The sequence below is a fragment of the Apteryx rowi genome, unplaced genomic scaffold (genome assembly GCF_003343035.1).
Source record: "Apteryx rowi isolate R43461 unplaced genomic scaffold, aptRow1 scaffold_112, whole genome shotgun sequence".
NCBI classification, from domain to species: Eukaryota; Metazoa; Chordata; class Aves; order Apterygiformes; family Apterygidae; genus Apteryx; species Apteryx rowi.
This window is the reverse complement of record NW_020447331.1, coordinates 575,154-593,792: the sequence shown is the minus strand read 5'-3', so window position 1 is coordinate 593,792 and position 18,639 is coordinate 575,154. Positions and strand designations below refer to the sequence as shown.

Here is an 18,639-nt window from a genome sequence, read left to right as displayed (position 1 = left end):
TCAAAATTAACATCTGAAGTACATTCTTTAATTAATGCTAAAAATATTTCCTGTTTAAAAAAAAGAGCCAAAACTTACATTCAGCAATTTTTGGGGTGCTGTACAAACGCAACCATATGAAAATAAATGGTTGTCAATTAGCCTCCCCTTCCTATTACAGTACTAAGAGAAAACTCACTTTATTTAACCAAAATATATAGCACATTTGTAAGCATGTTTTAAAAAATTAAGTCTATAAGCATGTGAAAGAGAGCTGCAATATTACATCCTGAGAGTACTCAAACGAAACGAGAAACTAGATGACCTGAAAGACTGAAGTAACAGAAGTGAGATGGAATACAACAGTATTATGGATAAAGTTAACTTCTAGACTAAAAGAGGATTTGTATTATAATCTGCTGCCTTATCAGTTGAGAATGGTAGTAGAGACTATCCGTATAATGACTGGTATGCCACAGCACGATGCGACCACAGAAAAATAACCAGGACCAAAGGATGTTCTGATGTAGCGTTTCCAGTAGAAGCAGGAAGGTTTCGGCGCTGCTCCTGCAAGACCCCACCTAGAACACTGCAGGCAGTTCCAGGCACCCGGGTAAACCAGAAAACTGATTTAAACAGGAAAGGTGCAGAGACGGGGCTACTAGAATGAAAGGACAACTGGGATGACAGGAGAATGAAAAGGCTATTATATCAGAAGAGGTGAAAGATGCTGGGTTTGTTTAGTTTAACAAAACAAAACCAGAGGCCTGTATGACTGCTCTCCAGGTACCGTGCTGATATAAACRTCAATGAAAGAGAAAAATCATTGAAGCTAAATAATAATGTTGGTACGTGAACAAAGTAAATTTACTGGATTTCTAAGATGTCTAACCCTGTGAGCAAGGCAGCGAACTTTTAGAAGTTATTAGCAAATGCAAATTAACTAATTTGTTTAAAAAATGAGTTTGATCAGGTAAAGTAGTAGCTAATGTGAGATAGTATCTGCAAGAGCAATGGCCTGGTATTGCAAAGGAGATGTCTTCTGGTTTTATATACCTAACATCAGAGTTGTGGAAGAGTGTGTAAAATCTGCAAACTTATCTGTACTTGAGCTCCCAGGTTAACTCCATGACATAAAATTGACCCCCTGCCCCTCTGTGTTCATTCTTTTGTGATGGATATAGGCAGAACCACTGGAGATCAGCTAGCTTGCAGCTAAAATTAAGGAAAGCTGGTTTAGATTTACCTAACACTTCTACAAAACTAGGAACAGTAGTTAGCAATATTGCCCTCACTGCGGGTTTGCAGTTAAGCTTGTGCAAACTTTTATTCAAGCTATTGTGCTTAGTCATACAACTACTTCACTGCTACAACACAAGTAAGTTGAACCTGAATAAAGTCAGATAAACTACTGAAAAAAGCTGTGGTGGTTTATGAAGCTACTACATTCTGCTTTTCATTCTGCCTATTAGGATTAACAAAAACTGTAGTAGAGATGGTGGAAGGTAACATGTGCCCACAAATGACCTGTGTTAGTGCAGAATACACTGTCTTAGCCCATATTCATGATCGGTTTAGGATTACTCAGACTTTGCACAGAAACAGCCGAAGCGCAGGCACATCTGTTACGCTGCTGCTGCAGGAACCTTCACTTCCGAACTGACAGTAAATACTCAAGGAGTATCAATAACCTAAAAAAATTCACCACAGCTCTCTGCTTTCTAAATGCAAATAAAACCAGAAGTAATCTCACTCCAGCACTTTTTTTGAAATGTTAACCAACCAGTAAATCTGGACTTTCATTAACATTATGGAACGTATGACGGAACTTAAAGAATTCTCATATTTGCACATTCCAACAATTATAAATCCACCCATACAATTTTAACAATGAATCAAACTAATTCTTAGGCACCAAATCCACTAAAACCCATGGGCAAGAGGGGTGTTCATTACTTAAATTACTTTAAACTTACCTTCTCTCCCCAACACAAAGACTCGATGGCTTCCACTCCACTGTGGCATCTCAGCAAACACCATGGAACCTTGCTACCAAGGAACTTCACTGGCAAATAAAGCCAGCTTACAGAGGGCTAAAGGGAGGTGGTTTTGTTTAAATATACAACATGTTTTGGAAAAGATTTATTATCTGTATGTCCCAAAGGATATAAAACATCATGAGACTTTTAAAACCTCTGCCTCTTTCCAAAATAAGGATCCCACCAGCTATCCCCCCCTACAGACTGACTCCATGCTCTACCAGGGTCCCATGATATCTGCTGGGGCCTCACAGCAGAGCAGGGGCAAAGATCAGATTACACTTGGGGACAGAAGGTAAGTTTAAGTTTAGTTATGGACTCAATGCTCCTCTTACTCTTGCTCTTTAGGAAACTTGGTTCAGAATATAATCCTATATTTTCAGATTGCCTTACATCAAATAGCTCTCAAAAGGTACTTGTCTAACAGAAAAAGAATTTGATAAGCCACCTCAAATGTTAACTTTGATATAAGGCATATGCTCTATTACTACTACTCAAGAGAGCAGACCAAACTTAAGATTTTTTTTTCCTAAAGAAGAAGAAGAAAAAAAATAATCTCAGACCGTTTCAAAATTARCATCTGTCACCAGTGTCTTATGGAAGGGGGCAGGGCTGCTTCCTGTTCTTTTAAAGATGCTTTTTTTTTTTGGGGGGGGGGGGGAAGAGGTGACAAGGTGTAGCACCATTTATAATAAACCATAAAAGCATCTATAGTGACAATCATAGTGACTTTCACATACTCATGACTGTTCTTAGTATTTGCCACTTTGCTCCTTGGTCCTTTTGAGTCTGTTAAACTTTTCCTGTAATCACAGACAGTATAGATCTGCATGCAATGGATGTTTCTAAAATTGATTAAATACTTGGCAATGTCATTGAACAGAAATCAACCCCAAATACAGTATCACTAGCAGACTGTAAAATTTTGGCATTTTTGAAGCAGAGAAACCTAGTCACTTAAACTTAAGTTAGTTCCATTCAACCTCTCACTCAGACTTACACTGTGACTCTGACATTTTCCACTCTGACATAGCAGTTACATTACTATTATCACTAGAAGGCAATGTTTCTCCATGTTTTGTGATAATATCTTAATTATATTGTTGCAATATAAGTAAGGATTTCTTTTGCTTAATCCTTGAAATGAAAACACAAAAGAATTYGATGCGTCATTTCTTTCAAAGTAGCTTCAGTGCTGTGTTGATTCACTCATCTGGAAAACAATTTGCAGAAACACCTAGGCAAATGCTTAACATTTCTGAAACTTGAACACGTACTTAGAGTGAAACATACATGTAAATATTGACCTTTCTGGARAAAGACAATTTTCTGAATAAGTCTGTATGAGAACTACAATATATAATGACAAAGAAGTTATTTCCTTTTTAATCCATTGAAAACTGACAACATACTGAATAATGTACACGTGGATATGAAATACAAGCTCCTTGACCTTGTTAAGAAAACAAGCTTCATGTTTAGTTCCCAACTCTTGCAACTCTTACATGACCCTCCCCCCCCCCCAAAAAAAGTTATCCTAGGTTAGACTGAAGGCGTAAACCAGTATCCTGTTTCTGACAATAATTAATCAGTAGCTCATAAATAGAGCATGAGTATAAAATACGAAATAAAAGAAAGGGGGGGAGGCAGGGAAAAGGTTAGAAACTTCTAATACCAACAGGAAGGTCAACATGGCATAGTCATAATCAGTACAAATGAGTTCCCAGTGAAAGCGATATAAAAAAAAACAACAAACCCTCAGATTATCAAATCTCATGTGAAAAATGTATACATCCTYGCAAAACTGCTTTTTCTCTTAATGGGCAACAAGCCGGTTTAAAAAAAAACAGAGTCCAGAGACTGTAAAGTCGCCAGTACATGACTAAGATCGAGTAGTTCTCAAGTATAGCACTGAAATCATGTAAGAGCAGACATCTGATGTCAGACTCTATTCTGTCCCCTTTTATCTTTCACATATCTTTCACATGAGAGCTTTTCTTTGAAAACAAAGTTAATTAGAAGTTGAAGAAATGAAATACAAAGTTATAGCAATGTTAACAAAAGGGAACAGAGTAGGCATAACCACTGAAGCCYTGAACTACTTTGTAGCCTTCATCACAACTGAAGGTTTCTCTAGCAAGCCTACTGTAGAAACACAATTTGGCTATTTCTAAATTAAATGAGTAAAAAGGGAAAAATTGAAGGATTTTTTTTCTAATACTAGACTTCTACAAATTATAGTAAATTTACAGGTTTTGTTCAGTATGTCCTCTAAACTTGAAGTTTATAGCCATCTAGGTTACAGAATCCTTACCCACAAAGACTGTAACAGTAAACCTCTTACGAAAATAAGTTTTCTCATTTCACATGCTACCACCAACAGTGTCACTAYGATTAATCACAGAAGAAAAAGCATCTCATCCATTTGGACTGAATGTAGATGGCAAAAAAGATCCAGCTGTGGCATAAGCCTTCCATAAGGACAATGCTACAAGAGCAAAATGGTTGTTTCACTCGAGACCAGGTGCCTTTTAACATAGCTCTTCAGTCCATGACTTGTTAACCGTTCGGCAATTGGCCTGGCACTTCCTCTGCAGTTCTTTATWCCTTGCTCCCACCACCTTCCCTCAAAGTGGAAGGGGCGTCTGGATGCACCGAGAGGGAAGGGAACTTTAATACCAACATGCTTAGCTCTTCACAGGTCATTCTGGTATTCTTCTTTTTCCACACAGTCCGACCGCAAGGAGGAGGAGTCTTCTTGCACCTCCTTTCCTTCAAAGCTTTGTTTCTTTGYGCTCTCTGCCAGACACTACACAGTACATCATCCTACAGCACTACCCACCAGTGACTTCCTTTTTTTTTTTTTTTTTAAACACTTGATTTACATATGCTTCTGTAAAATATGAACAGAATATCTACAGAAAATGAATCAACTTTTATTTAGCAGAGTTTGTTGCTATTTTTTTTAAATCCATTCATGAACATTTATGAATATGAATCCACTGCAAAGTTTTTCTTTTTTGACTTTTGAGAACACGCATTGAACCATATTAAAACATTAACATGATGAGAAAAAAAGCACATTATACCCTGAAAAGTATAATGTATTTGGTTTAAGAAAGGACAACTGTGGAAAAAACACTGCTTTGCAAGAGTAAACCAAGGACAGACTTACCTTTGMCAGCATTTCTAGGAGGAAGAGGAGGCGCATCTGCAGTTGGAGAGGTTGGTGAATCTGTGCTTGTAGAAGCAAAAATCTGGTTGGTGAAAGCTCCATAGGAGAGTCTTTGCTTGTCTCTAGGAGTGCTAAATCCAGGAAGAGTCATTTTGTCTTGGGGAGAAATACTAGAAGAGTGACAAAAACTTTGGGGTCTTGGAGATCTTTCTTTTTTTATAGGACTAGGCTGTGAATAGAATGAAAAATATATTATAGAGCTGTCTACATGTTAAAYATAATTAACATGTTTGGGAAAGAATGTAATAGAACATATTCTAGTGGATGAGAGCATAACTTTTTTCTTTACTGGATAAATAAGTTCATATTCTTCTCTTTCTCAGACATCCAACCTGCAAGATGCTGTACCATCAACAAATCAACACGCACACAAAGTTAGATTTATCCTTAAAGCAGTAGATACATGCTAATAATATGCTAAATRACGTACTAAAAAAGACTAGTAATTTTTTTTTTTTTTAGAATGTAAGAGTAACCTTCAGTTCAAACAGCACTTTAATCAGTTATCCTCAAAGATCAAATATACAACCCCGTTGATACACATTAAAAATGAACGAACTACTTCTTGGACCCATTGGGTTTATTTGCTTACTGAACTAGCAATACGTTCAGCGGCACAGCTGTTCTTTTAAAGGGACATAATTATTTTTGCAGAAATTTTTGCACAGCAGTCATTAATAGCTGTACAGGTCTTCTGACTGCACAGGCAGTCATTAATGTATATAGTGCTCCACGATCAGCTTCATCGCAGCCCTGGTTCAGGCAGGCTTACTATAGCATTAGTCGTTCTCATGCAGCTCCTGGCAGAGATATTTATTTTGCTCAGTACTGTGCTTAAAGATATGCAGATTATTGGGTGCCTGAATTATCCAGTCTCAAGYGTTACAGCAAGTGAAAAGGTGATCATATTTCTTTCTACAGCACACACATAAAGTAGGAAAGGCGTATCCCCACTTCATTACAGGAACTGAGCAGAGTAATTAACTGACTTGCTAAAGGAGGACACTGACCCTAACTTTTCCGTGTGTTAGGGCGGTAATTATCCCATGACTTCAAGTCTGGTCTTTTCCTTACTCCTTCTTTACCAGGAATAAACTGCACAGCTCAGTTTTTGAAAAATACACAGAGTTACTGATTCAACAACTAGCTTTTAATTAAATTTGTGGAAGAACTATGGATGAAAGCTGTGGATTTCTTCCAGCTAGAAATTTACAACCCAAAATTGGTAGTCTAAAATAACTAGGTTGACAAAGAATATTTAAAAAGCACTTTGGCAATCTTTAATAAAGGCTTTAAAACCAGCATTTTTTCCAAAGTCTGCTAGAAAAAAGCAAGCTAAAAGGGGTCTCAATAATTTCTGTTCATTTCCATAGAACAGAAACTCTAACAGCTTTGCACAAAGTCATACCAGTAATTCACGCTTACCTTATCGTCTAAGTCATCATCACTTTCATCAATTTCTTCCTGACGAAGATTCCACTCGTACTCCACGTGCACATGAGGATTTAGCTTTCCTGCCTTCGCTTGAGAAAGCTGAAAAAAATAACAACTCTTACTAAAAGTACTTTCCGCTCCTTCAATAACCATGCATTTAATTTTGTAATAGCAAGCAATGAACAGAAATGTTTATAGTTTTAAAACTTGACCAGATCTTTAAACACTTTCAGGGACAGACAAACCTTCTTTTTCTTAGTTTAAGATTTCATTTGGGATATATAAAAATAAAGGCCAAAAAGGAAGATTTTCTGCACAGAATTAAGAAAATACTTAGGCTTTTTTTTTTCTTTTTTCTGTAAGTACTGAATTATCCAAATGGGTAGATTTTTAATGTTCATTTCATCATAGAATTATTGCAAAATCCATTTTTTTTTTTTTTATTTTTGGGATATACAACTGCTACCCCCCAAAATCACTATCCTTGTGTTGCAGTCACAATAAAGGAACTGATCCTTTATTTAAATATTTGAGTGTTTTTCTCCCTCCCTATCACTGGATCAGGCTAATATGATGCACAGAATTCCTCCAAATTGCCGATCTGCATAATGTAGTCACATTCTTTAAAAAAAACAACAAACCTACTACTTCTGCAACCATCAGCAAAAAGAGAAAACTGCAGTTCACTAATTCTTGGAAGTAACAAGTTCTCCATTTCAATACTCAGAACTCCCATCATTCTTTATTCCTTCACATCTTTTAAAATATAGTCTCCTTGGTAATAGTTGATTCAGGAGTAACCAGTTGCAACCAGACAAGATCATCCCGAAACAAGATTTGGAAGAGATAAGAAAATATTTTCAACCTGCTGTACAAGTATTAATGCACTAATATAGTTGAAATTGAATGTAATTAAACAGTTAAGGCTCCAAGTTATAAAACAGAAATCAGCTCAGTACATCTATTACACTGCAAGCATTTAGATATTTATTTTCTACATTTTTGTGTCCATGATAAACCATATGTCTGCTCATATTTCTTTTAGTCTTAGCTTCATCTCATTGCCACTTTTAAGAAAAATACAGAAATAGTTTTCCTCTTCAAAAAATGAAAAAAATAGAAAAAGGCATAAACCACTCCATTATAGTTAACTGAAAATCCGAGAGAGAGGTATTCACAGAATTTCAGTTTCAGTAACTGAAATGATTAACTGCCAGAGAAGCTCACTGACAACATCCAAGCTTTTTTGGTTTGTTCTTAAACATAATCAACTGGTCCATACTAATGGCAGGCATTACTTAATAAAGTATATACTGCAATGAAAAAAGTAATCCATTCCAGTTGTGTGTTGTATAGTAGCTGTTCTTCAGCTGATAGAGTACTCAAAACCCTGGAAAAAGTACTAGCACTGCAGACATGGAAGTAATGAAATCAGTGAGAGTACAACCTTATCAACCATAGCATGACGTTGACTTGCATCCCCAGAAATAAGGAAACTAATTCTAAATTTTGAAGGAAAATCTCTCTTGATAGTGCAATATTTAATTATTACATGTCAAGAACTTTTAGTTGCTAAATAAAAGATATTAAAATTACCAGCTGCAGAGAAAGAGTACATTTCCTTCTCCTTGTATTGTCAAAAGGAGGGGAGAAAAGTTCTGAGAAACAGAATCAAGATGCAAGTGAGTACTGTTTTGTAGATCCTTCTGAGTTTGTCCTGTACGTGAAACTGTACAGCTTAAGCTTTTTTAATTCCTTAATGTTACTTGCCTACTAAATGCATGTTGGTCAGGCATCTTAAAGGGCTGAGGACAAACAAGCTTGTTGCTCTAATGCAGAATCCTTATTCTTGGATTACTACTTCAGTGAAATACCCGGGAAAATCCCTTAGCTCTGATACCTTTATTTCTTAAACTCCAGTAAGTATCTGCCTCTTGACACCACTCATACATTCTGGAGATTCCAGAAAATTTTGCCCTGACCACAATCAATAGAGAGAAAAACTCCCAAAGATAGTAGTGTTTAACCTTTTTGCTACCCTAGCTTCTAGACATTACACTTCAGTTTGTTCACTGTACTTTTGCTTTTTTCTTCTTCAAGGAGGTTTTATTTTGTTTCAATTCTCCTTGTCAGGAGACTTTCAGGATCTCTGAACTGTCTAAATGTCCCACCAAACAAGCTGGAAAAGCCAAAACAGGAAAAGCCAAGCAAAGATCCAGACCTGAAAGCTCTTGATATACTTAATATTTTGGGGGTTGATTTGTGCTCCTGACAAAAATGTCTGTAAGCAGAACTTCTGAGCTGAAGAAATTCAATGTCCTGGAATGATGCAGTAACTGATTTTCAGACAAATACCCAACTCCTAAAACTTAAGGGCTGCAAATAGGCTGGTTAAAATAGCTAAGTATTTCCAGTAGGAAATAAACACTCTTTTTCATGAGGTTATTAAAAAAAAAAAAAAAGTGTACTGAAGTAAAAAAATAAAACTATAGTAGGGCCTTTAGACCAGCCTACAGTTAGTTAAGAGAGATACCAAGTGTGAGATACAGCAGTAAAGGATACTCTACATAGATCCTATCTTTAAAGTAAGCAAGCTTCCTTTCTTTTATTTTCTTCCTTACCAGTTCTTCACACTGGACAGCTTTCAGTCTTTTTGCTGTGTCCAGAGCCGTTTCTCCAGCTTGGTTTACTACAAAATTAATAAAAACAGAGTAATTCTTTGAGATGTCTAAAGAATCATTAAGTTTCAGTATTTTTAGCAGAGTTAACTTCTAAAAGTGATTAAAAATGTCTATTTACTCTATAGCAGCTGCAGCTCTTAAGATTCCACTCTAAGTGCTCATGCACTTCATGTATCATCAGGCTCTTTCTGAACAGCAGCATCTGTTGAGACAGTCCCCATATCCCTCCTAACCATCCTAGCAGAGAATAAAGAAACGTAGTCATTTCAGCCTCTGCTCAACTCCTTTGCCAATAAAGCTCTTAAACGAATAAGCAGAAAAAGCAAGCAGACAGGGCAAGATAGCTCAGAAGAAAAAACTATTCTAAGATTAAAAGAAAAAAATGCAAATGTTGATCCAAGCACTTTTTACTCTAAGTGACTGACACATAGCTGTCTGAAGCCTGAATCTGAAGACAGAAGTCCTATTCTAAGACAGTGTTTGAACAGGAATTATTTACATGCTTGCTAGCTGTATTTTTTCTTTCTGAAGGCTATAAAACCCTTTAGATTTGAAAATAATGCCCAAACAAAAGACAATATCCGAGCCCTCTAGAAAGTCCCCCAACACAACGTCTAATACCATCCGTTCTAGATATTCAGTAGCAGGTCTTAAAAAAAAATCCCCTTAAAATCTTACGTGGACAGATTCTAGGTAAAGATTATTCTTACAGTATTTCTGCAAATACCATGGAGTTGGACCAGAGTACGCTCTACCCCACATCCAGGTTGTAAAGCTTTTCTCTGACTGGACACTGAAACCAGTCAAACTAAGCAGAGGTTTCACAAGCAGCCACATCTACGTAATGTTATATAGAGAACACCAGTTGTGAATTCTAGAAAACATAAAACAGCCACCTAGAAAGGCCACTTTCAATATCTATCAAAGAGGGTTTCTGTGAATCTAAAGTAATGAAGATATCTGGAAGAAGGAGGGCTCCTTATGGAAAGGCATAACTGAGGATCAGAACTTCTAATATGAGGAGTAATGTAAATATATTATTTCTTAATTCAAGTTAAAACACAGATTGCTTAAGAGACTATACAAATTCCATGCTTTTAGTTTGTAAGTAGAAACACGATGGTTTGAGGCCTAAAGAAGATATGCAGCTCCTACGTGAAATCTCAAGAAAGAAACAGTGGCCCAGAAAGGTAAGATCACTCTTACAGCATCTACCTAGTAGAGAGTTCAAAAGAAGGATCAATGGACATGCTTAATCTTGTTCAATTAATTTTCTTATTTTATTAAATAGGGGCATATCTGTTAAAATAAATAAATAAATAAAAGTCACGACAAATTCTTTGACTTATGATAGTGTTACGACATCCTAGTGGTCTACAGATGTATGAGAAAGCCAAGGAAATCAATGATTTCTACCACTGAGTTATGAACCTAATCTTATGCAACGGTTTGTAGACTGCAGAGGTGGAGGAAGATGATGGAAAAGAGGAGAAAGGGAGAAGTAAAAGTCCATACTCTTCAACTTGCACACGACTCTTTAGAAAGCTTCCTTCCCATAGCAACACCTGGGAGGACCCAAATCCTTATACAGATATGCATATGACAGGTAACTCCTGAGCCTGATGAGCTGGAGTTCAAGGGACACATTCCTAACTGTTTTGATGGGGCAGGAAAGCAGAAAGTCTAGTTAATTATAGATTACAAAAAATGTGAGCAAACAATTTATAGAGATGCCAATTTTAATGAAAGAAAAAAGACTGATGCAGATACAGCAAGGGATATATCTCACATGTAGACAGTAAACAGAAGAAAAGTAGCTGAGAAAGCCAGTCCCTTCCCCTGGCAACTACAGTGGTGGCTAGGGCATGCTGGGTGAAGCCACCATGCCAACTAACACTAATATTAAAGAAAGAATTAGCTCTTGTGCACACGAAGCTCACATGCACCTAGAGTGGAATTAATGTGAGCAGTCACTTGAAGCATTATAACATACACGCATTAGGTGAATTTTACAATAAAACAACAAACCCAAAGTCCAGATTAGTTAAAATGTGTCAGAAATAAAACACCACAGAAAATCAGGAAGAATCAGAATTGTTTCATATTAAAAGACAGTAGTGACAAAATTTTTCTAAGAATTTAACTTCTTAGCTGAATGCTTCCTATAGGCTTGTTAGTGGGAAATTCAGATCATCTTTCTAACACACAGTTTCTAAAACACAGCGTTTATTTTTCCTTAGAAATACACTTAACATAATGGGACATAAATAAAAGTGGTTAACAAAAATCACAAGAGATTTTAGGAAATCTTTATTTCCCAGTATTAAATAATGAGCTTACCCAGATCAATAGTTGGCTTCCCCCTCAAAAGCAATTTCAAACACTCAGGTTTATTATACATACTGCAGTAGTGTAGAACCGTATTACCCAATGCTGTTTGCTTATCCAGGTTTCCACTAAACACAAAGGAAAGAAAACAACCAAGAAAAGTATTGTATGCTGTGCTATTCATTCCAGATCATTCTAGACCTAGCATCCCTATGAATAATAAATATTTATGGTAACACAAATACCACACTGCACAAATACAAAGTAGGAGGTTAATGTATTTCAATTAAACAGGGTATCTATTACTTCCAAAGGCTATTAGGAATTACGGTTTCAAGAGTATTGCTGGAAATCCCTGAGCAGTGGCTGAAAATGACCGAGCATCTACAGATGCACTGTTTAATTGAAATTCTGGAATATGTTCTTTTTCTTTATCAAACATGCCAAATTAGTCAAATAAGAATATCTGAAAAATCATTTTTATAGAGTTAGAATCCAAACAGGCTAAAAAACCTGCACATGCGAGGAACGGTGACGAGGGGTACTGCGAGGATGCCCAAAAGGTGGTCGCAAGAGGAATATAAGGCTACACACTGAGTTAGGAAAAGATGGGCCTGTGCACAGGGGCTCACAGGGTTTTTAAAAAACATACTCCTTAGTTTTCAACTCCTAAAACAAGGATCTTTTTAAAAGTTGCTGACTTGTATCTAGACCAATATAACACATTTATATAACGAAATGCTCAAGAAATTACAGCTATTTTTTTCCACCCAGTATTATTCATATTGAACACTAAGCATACATAAAATGCAGAGACCATTTTGTTGTAAGTGTACTCTTAAATTTGAGATTGAGACAAAAAAATAAAAAATGAGGGCTGTCTGAAGAAACTATAGAGTGTCATAAATAATAAAATCATTTTTTTTTAATTGTCCAATATATCAAATCCTTTAATAATGCTCGAAATCCTAACTTGGGCTTCTAAAACATTTTTCGAATGGTTATCTCAAAGAGCTTCCAAATATTAGTAGCTTAAGTCTTACAACACCCTTAAAATAGTCAGCAGCCCATTTAACAAGAGGAAGCAGCAGCAGAATAAAGGTTCAGTGACTTGAAGGTTACACAGCAAGTCTGCAGAGCCCTAGAAACAGCATCAGGAACATGGGGTCCAAGTCGGAACCACAAGACCAAACTTCCTCTCTAACACTGCTTATACACTGTGCTCCATGAACTACAGAAAGGGGAAGGAAAAACCAAGTATTCACTGACTGCGCTTCAACAGCAGGCATGATTTCACATGCTCAGAGTGAGAGAAAGAGAGGGGGGAACTCCTCAAACCAAGGGCCCTCCCCCTGCTCAAGCCAGTCGTGATGAGTCTTCGGGGTTTCTCCTGACCCTTCCCTCTCACTGTTGTGTTAAAAGTTGCAGTCTGACAATGCAAGTGATTGCTGCTGCTTTTAGTGGCATACTATAGAAATGGATTGGAATTCATCTTATTTAATGATTACCTATATGGTGACATATATAAAAAATACATATATTTGTAGAGACATAAAAGACATTCATATATGGTGACATATATAAAAAGTAATGTACCATTACATCATTTGATCTTTTTTTAAGAAAACATTTTCATCAAGTTTTTCTACTCCTACAAACAGAACTCCTGACTACAAAGATTAGCTCAGCCAGTGAATTAGATGTTGAAAATTATTATTTTAAAACACTGGGCTCTCAAAAGCTTTAATACAGTTTATGAACTATTCAGACATCTTTTCCTTCAAAGTCAGCCTAGCTTTTATCCATTATTTTCTGTGAAAGATTCTTGTTTTCCATTCTTATGATTTCTGTGCACTCAATCCGTCCCTATATTTGCAAGAATTACTGGTCATCTTTACCTATACTGTTTGCATTAAGTTTCATATTTTTACGTGTTCCAAATAGATGCTCTTTTCTTTTATGCTCTACATAGTTTCTCCTTTCATCTTCTTTTCACAGAACTGCCTTTCATGCTTTAATTCTACTTTTCTTTCCCTCTCTTTATTCATTAAACAGTCATTTACTACCTTAAAGTTATTAAATCATGCTCTTTTGAAACATATCTAAGGAGAATGATTAGAAAAGATAGGCAAACTCCATCCAAAGTACTGCAAGAATGATTTTGAACATCTACATTTGTCATTCACAACAACTTAATGAAAAATGAGCATTCCATACCAGTTTTGTACAAGGAAGTCAACCAAATGGAGAGAGGTTTGGTCAGCAGTCCGGACTGCTAAATGAAGTGCTGTTTCACCTGGCTCCTAAATACACACAAAAGAGTTAGATTTTTGCGTCTTACTTCTGCAAAGCTTATAATATCAGACTTTCTGCTGAGATAATGTTAGTCAGTCTTTTACAATAAATCTTACAACAGAAAGTTGTTATTAGGAAATTATGATGAAAACAGCTATTGCCTTTCTGATCTCTAAAGGCACTACGTGCTCTAAAGGTAATACAATAATGTCCTAACTAACACTTCAGTTGGAGTTCATACTTTTCTAGATACCATTGACGAATAGCTGAGAAACTTTAAGGAGTAAATTCTATGGTATCTGCTATGGGTGACACAAAAACAGAAAGTTTAAATTGTAGTTAAGAGAATTTGTAATGTCTCTCCATAATATGCATTCCATGATATTTCAAGTGCTTAGATCATGTTGAACTCATACCCTCCACTTGATACAAAGTTGTGCTTTGTCCTCTACTAAATTAACTACTTTCATAGAACTTGTCAAAAACGTTCTGAGATTTCTCCATTTCAGCAGTTTATAACAAAGTTTCACAGTTGGGTTCAGCATTAACAGGAGAAAACACCGCTGACAGAGTGATTACACAGAGTCTCTTCTTTATAAAACCAAGTCAGGTTTACTCTTGAGCAACATTTCTACATGGATGCTTGAGGTAGCTATCTCAAACAAACTCAACTGATTTTCAGAGAAACTGTAACTGGCTTCAGCAGGAACTGCAAGTATTCATAACTTTAAAGGGAAAAATTTCTTTTCATGGTTGAGAAAACAAAATCTATTTCTTTAAATGGTTTATCACACGCTGTGAAGGAATTAGATTTACTGTTTCTTCATACAGGATGAGCAGAGACTTGTATAGGGTATGCCACCTCATGCCATTTCTGTAACATGTTCCTTCAGCAACTGCTTTTAAAACAGATGTGATATTGCCTGTGATATCAGCTGACCCCAGGATATCAAGTCAAGCCCTCTCTCTTTAGGCCTGTTTTCCTTAAAGAAACATACTGCAGAGCAACTATAGCTGCACCTAGAATAGTGTATTGTCATACTATGGCGTTTTCACACTCCTTCAGGCTAATCCCTGCTGTGTTCCCTCCCCACAAAGATGTCACATTAGGGAAAGCAAGAAAAAAAAAAAATCACTTATCTGTTCTTTTACCATCTAAGGCAGTAAACCCTTGTATGGGTCATTTTACAAATACACATTACTCTGGGCTTTGTTTACCCGATAAGCTTACCTGTCCAGGCTCTAACAGTGGCTCCATTAGCTCTACCCCCTCTGCATAGACTTGAATTAGTGCAAGTAAATCCCTGGATTTGACAGCCTCAAGTAACTCATTCAGTTTAGCTGCTGCGGACGCACAAGTCTTCCTAGAGAACTTGTGATCTACGTATTTAGCAGTGATAAATTCTTTACGTGCAGTCCTGTGGGGCGTGAAAATAGAACTTGGTTTAGAAGTCTTGCAAAATGGGTCAGTGATTTAAATTTAAATCACCTTGCCTAAATCAGGAACTCAAAAGTGAAGACCATGACTATCAGATAAAGACTCTCTTATCTATTACTATAATGCATGTTTTTCTTGCCCAAAATAAGATACATGTTTAATTGTACCTTGTCTTCTCATTACATATGAAAGTCAACCTTACTTTGGAGGCTACAATTAAAGAAAACCCAAAGCCTGAAATGTAGGTAGGTTTCCATGAAAAATCACGTTAAAAGCATGCTAAAACACGATAAAGGAAGAAACACTGAAACAGGTACAGAACAGCAAAACAAATTAAACCGTTTGCTGACAAAACCACATCTGTTCTGCAGTCTGTGCATCTCCTATACCAGAGAAAGAAAGAAAACTTATCACCCTCTCAAGACAGTACTGAAGGTGGTGTTATTTGCTCCAACACTGTTCATCACGTGAGGCTGTGCTACAAAACTGGAAAACATTAGGATTCTATAGCACGATCTACAGAAACCCAAGCTTATGGTATCTGAAAACTAACTTTCTACACCGAGAAGCTGAGGTAGCTAAAGTGTGACTACGGGGCAAAAGACTAAAATCTAAGAAACTCAACAGTTGGAGTAAAAAGCCCCAGTCTTCTGCCATCTTAGCCCTCCTCTAGCTTGACTCTAACTTAAGATTTTTAACATCCACATATGCATTCTACAGAAAACTTAATATTAAAAAAATTACAGATTCAAAACTTACATATCACTTGATGGACTGGGTTTAGGTGAAGGACTAGGTAAATTCCCTTCCATAATATCATTAAAACTATTATTTCCTACATTCTTGGCCAGCTGGGGGGGGAAAAAAAAAGTTATAAGGGTTTTTTCACTGGATGTAATGTAATGCACATTTTCCACACTACTAATAAAGTATAGAATACAAAGAACTGCAAAATAAAAGCACAATAATTATATTTAAATGTAAAGCAGTTAAAAACTTTTAAAAATGTAGGTCCTATCATCCTAGCACTTGTTATAAAATAAGCTTAACTGTCAAGCTAATTATTTGTATTTCAAAATAGTCCGTCTCAGATTTAAAAACAGAATGATGAACTAGCAGCGCGAACATCGAAACAGCACTAGAAACTACTTTTGGAAAAAGTTCAGACATACTGGAAATTCTTGCTTAGTAAAATTTGATTTAAATGAACAGTAAGTTTAGGAGCAGTTTGAGATTTCCAAAAAGGTACTAGTGCTAATGTTAAATCTAAACATAAACCCAGAATTACCTTCTATCTTCCTTTTCTTTTTCTGTGCAAAACTTCTCTAATAAGTCTCCTTTCACCAGTCAAGCACAGTTGAGGAAATAAACCTCTCATAACTTTTTTTTTCTAAACTTATTTTTATAAACACACACACTTGCATCCAATTCCTTTCATAAGATTGACATTACATGGTTTCTTCTGTCAAATTAGCAGATTTACCCAATTTTTTTCTGTCAAAATTAATTAATTAATTAATTTATTATTTTAAATCACATGAGATTTTAGACTGCCCTGATTTAGAGTCAAGATTGGCTAATGAGAGGTAACATTCTGGTTGCCCCAATCACAACGTAAGTAAATATTCAGTTTGTAAAATCTCAGGGAATGAACATGAAAAGTGATAAATGGATAAAAGCATCAATAATGTATAATACAAAAAACCCTCCTATAGAGTATTTATAAAAATATGTACCAGATGTTCTGTAAAAACAATATCCTGAAAAATAATTTATAGTAAATTCTAAACCTGAATGTTTCTTATATACAGGTCAGCAGTTGACCAAAAACAAACAAACAAATAAATAAATCCAAATTTAAGAAGCTTACCAAGAGTTCAGACGTTCCTAGTTTGTCTAATTCCAAAGACTGGATTCGAGAAATATGGACACCCATTTCTCTATGTATTCCAGAACACTCTATGCAGGTTAAAATGCCCAAATTAGTTGATAGCCACGTTGGATCTGTAGAGTTGAAAACCAAAACATTCAGAAGTTTTCAATGGTGGTAAGAAATCATTGTATTCTGAAATGACTCCTCATTTAAGGTTTTAACAAATGGAAGTGAACTATGAACATCTAATACTTTTCTCCAAACTGCAGTGTGAATTTAACCAGACATTGCTACCAATGGAATTCAGCCTTTCAGACGGGACAGTCACGAAGACACTGCATTTAGACTTCTATATCCAGACTGAACCACCCGATGTGAACTGTTCAGGATTCGTTTCTTGTAGAAAGAAGGCAGGCTTTTGTCTCCTATTTTCAAAAGGAACAGATCTACTAAATTCCACTGTTGGCAAACTCTGAACTTTTAATCCTTACTTCTTAAACTTCAAATAGTCTTTCTTCATAAAAGATTAAATATAACATTTTCCTGTGTGTATAATATTAGTTAATACATTATAGGAAACTTAAGGAAATCTGGGACTAGCACAACAATAAAAATCTGCACCGTCACGGAGATCTGCATGTAATATTAGAACAGGTCTTACATTAGGAATGCTACATAATAAGCAAGATCAGTCTTTTGAAGAAAAAAAAAACCAAACCTCTAGATAGATTTTATATACATACATGTCTTCAAATTATTTTCTTCCTTGATCTTAGATAGTGACTGGTAAAGCATTAAGTCAAGAGTTTAAAGCAGCAAGCTGAGGTTGGGGGTGAGAAACTTAAAACTTCACTACAAATTAAAGGATGAAGGAGAACTATATTCCAAAGTTTCTGTAGATTTACATGATGAGGTAACTGAATGAACCAATTCAAGGATTTGACATAATGCTTTTGCAGTATTCGACTTTGTATTTTTACCTAGGTGTTTTTTTTATTTGTATCAGTTCTACGTCAGTAAGCCTCTTCTGGAGATACACACCATCTGCTCAGTTCCCAGCGAATACCACCTTCTTGAAGAGTCTGTTTAGATTTGAAAGCTGCAATAGCTATCGACTACCATACAAATTCAGTAGTTCTACAACAATTTAACTGTTCTCCAGCTCTAAGTGACATATAACTGACCTGTAACTCTGAACTTCTGAAGATATAATCTGATAGGACTCCAGCTCTGGGTCTCCACTTCTCTGCACAAGACTACTTATTGCAACTAGGAAGAATCTTGATACCACAATTCTAGTAGTCTCATGCTAAGATGAGACCTCAGAGTAAGATCCT

At 36.1% G+C, this 18,639-nt stretch overlaps 1 protein-coding gene across 3 annotated transcripts in view; it reads right to left on the bottom strand.

Moving 5' to 3' along the window:
• Positions 1–18,639, bottom strand: part of ASAP1 (ArfGAP with SH3 domain, ankyrin repeat and PH domain 1) — a 125,328-nt gene that overhangs the window by 21,414 nt on the left and 85,275 nt on the right. For all 3 annotated transcript variants that reach the window (XM_026077548.1, XM_026077564.1, XM_026077556.1), the window contains exons 15-22: positions 17,300–17,433; positions 16,189–16,280; positions 15,223–15,409; positions 13,914–13,999; positions 11,709–11,824; positions 9,309–9,376; positions 6,679–6,786; positions 5,194–5,422 (exon numbers count right to left, since the gene is read on the bottom strand). In XM_026077548.1, the coding sequence (XP_025933333.1) occupies positions 5,194–5,422; positions 6,679–6,786; positions 9,309–9,376; positions 11,709–11,824; positions 13,914–13,999; positions 15,223–15,409; positions 16,189–16,280; positions 17,300–17,433 (1,020 nt within the window). The remainder of the gene's footprint in view (positions 1–5,193; positions 5,423–6,678; positions 6,787–9,308; positions 9,377–11,708; positions 11,825–13,913; positions 14,000–15,222; positions 15,410–16,188; positions 16,281–17,299; positions 17,434–18,639) is intronic.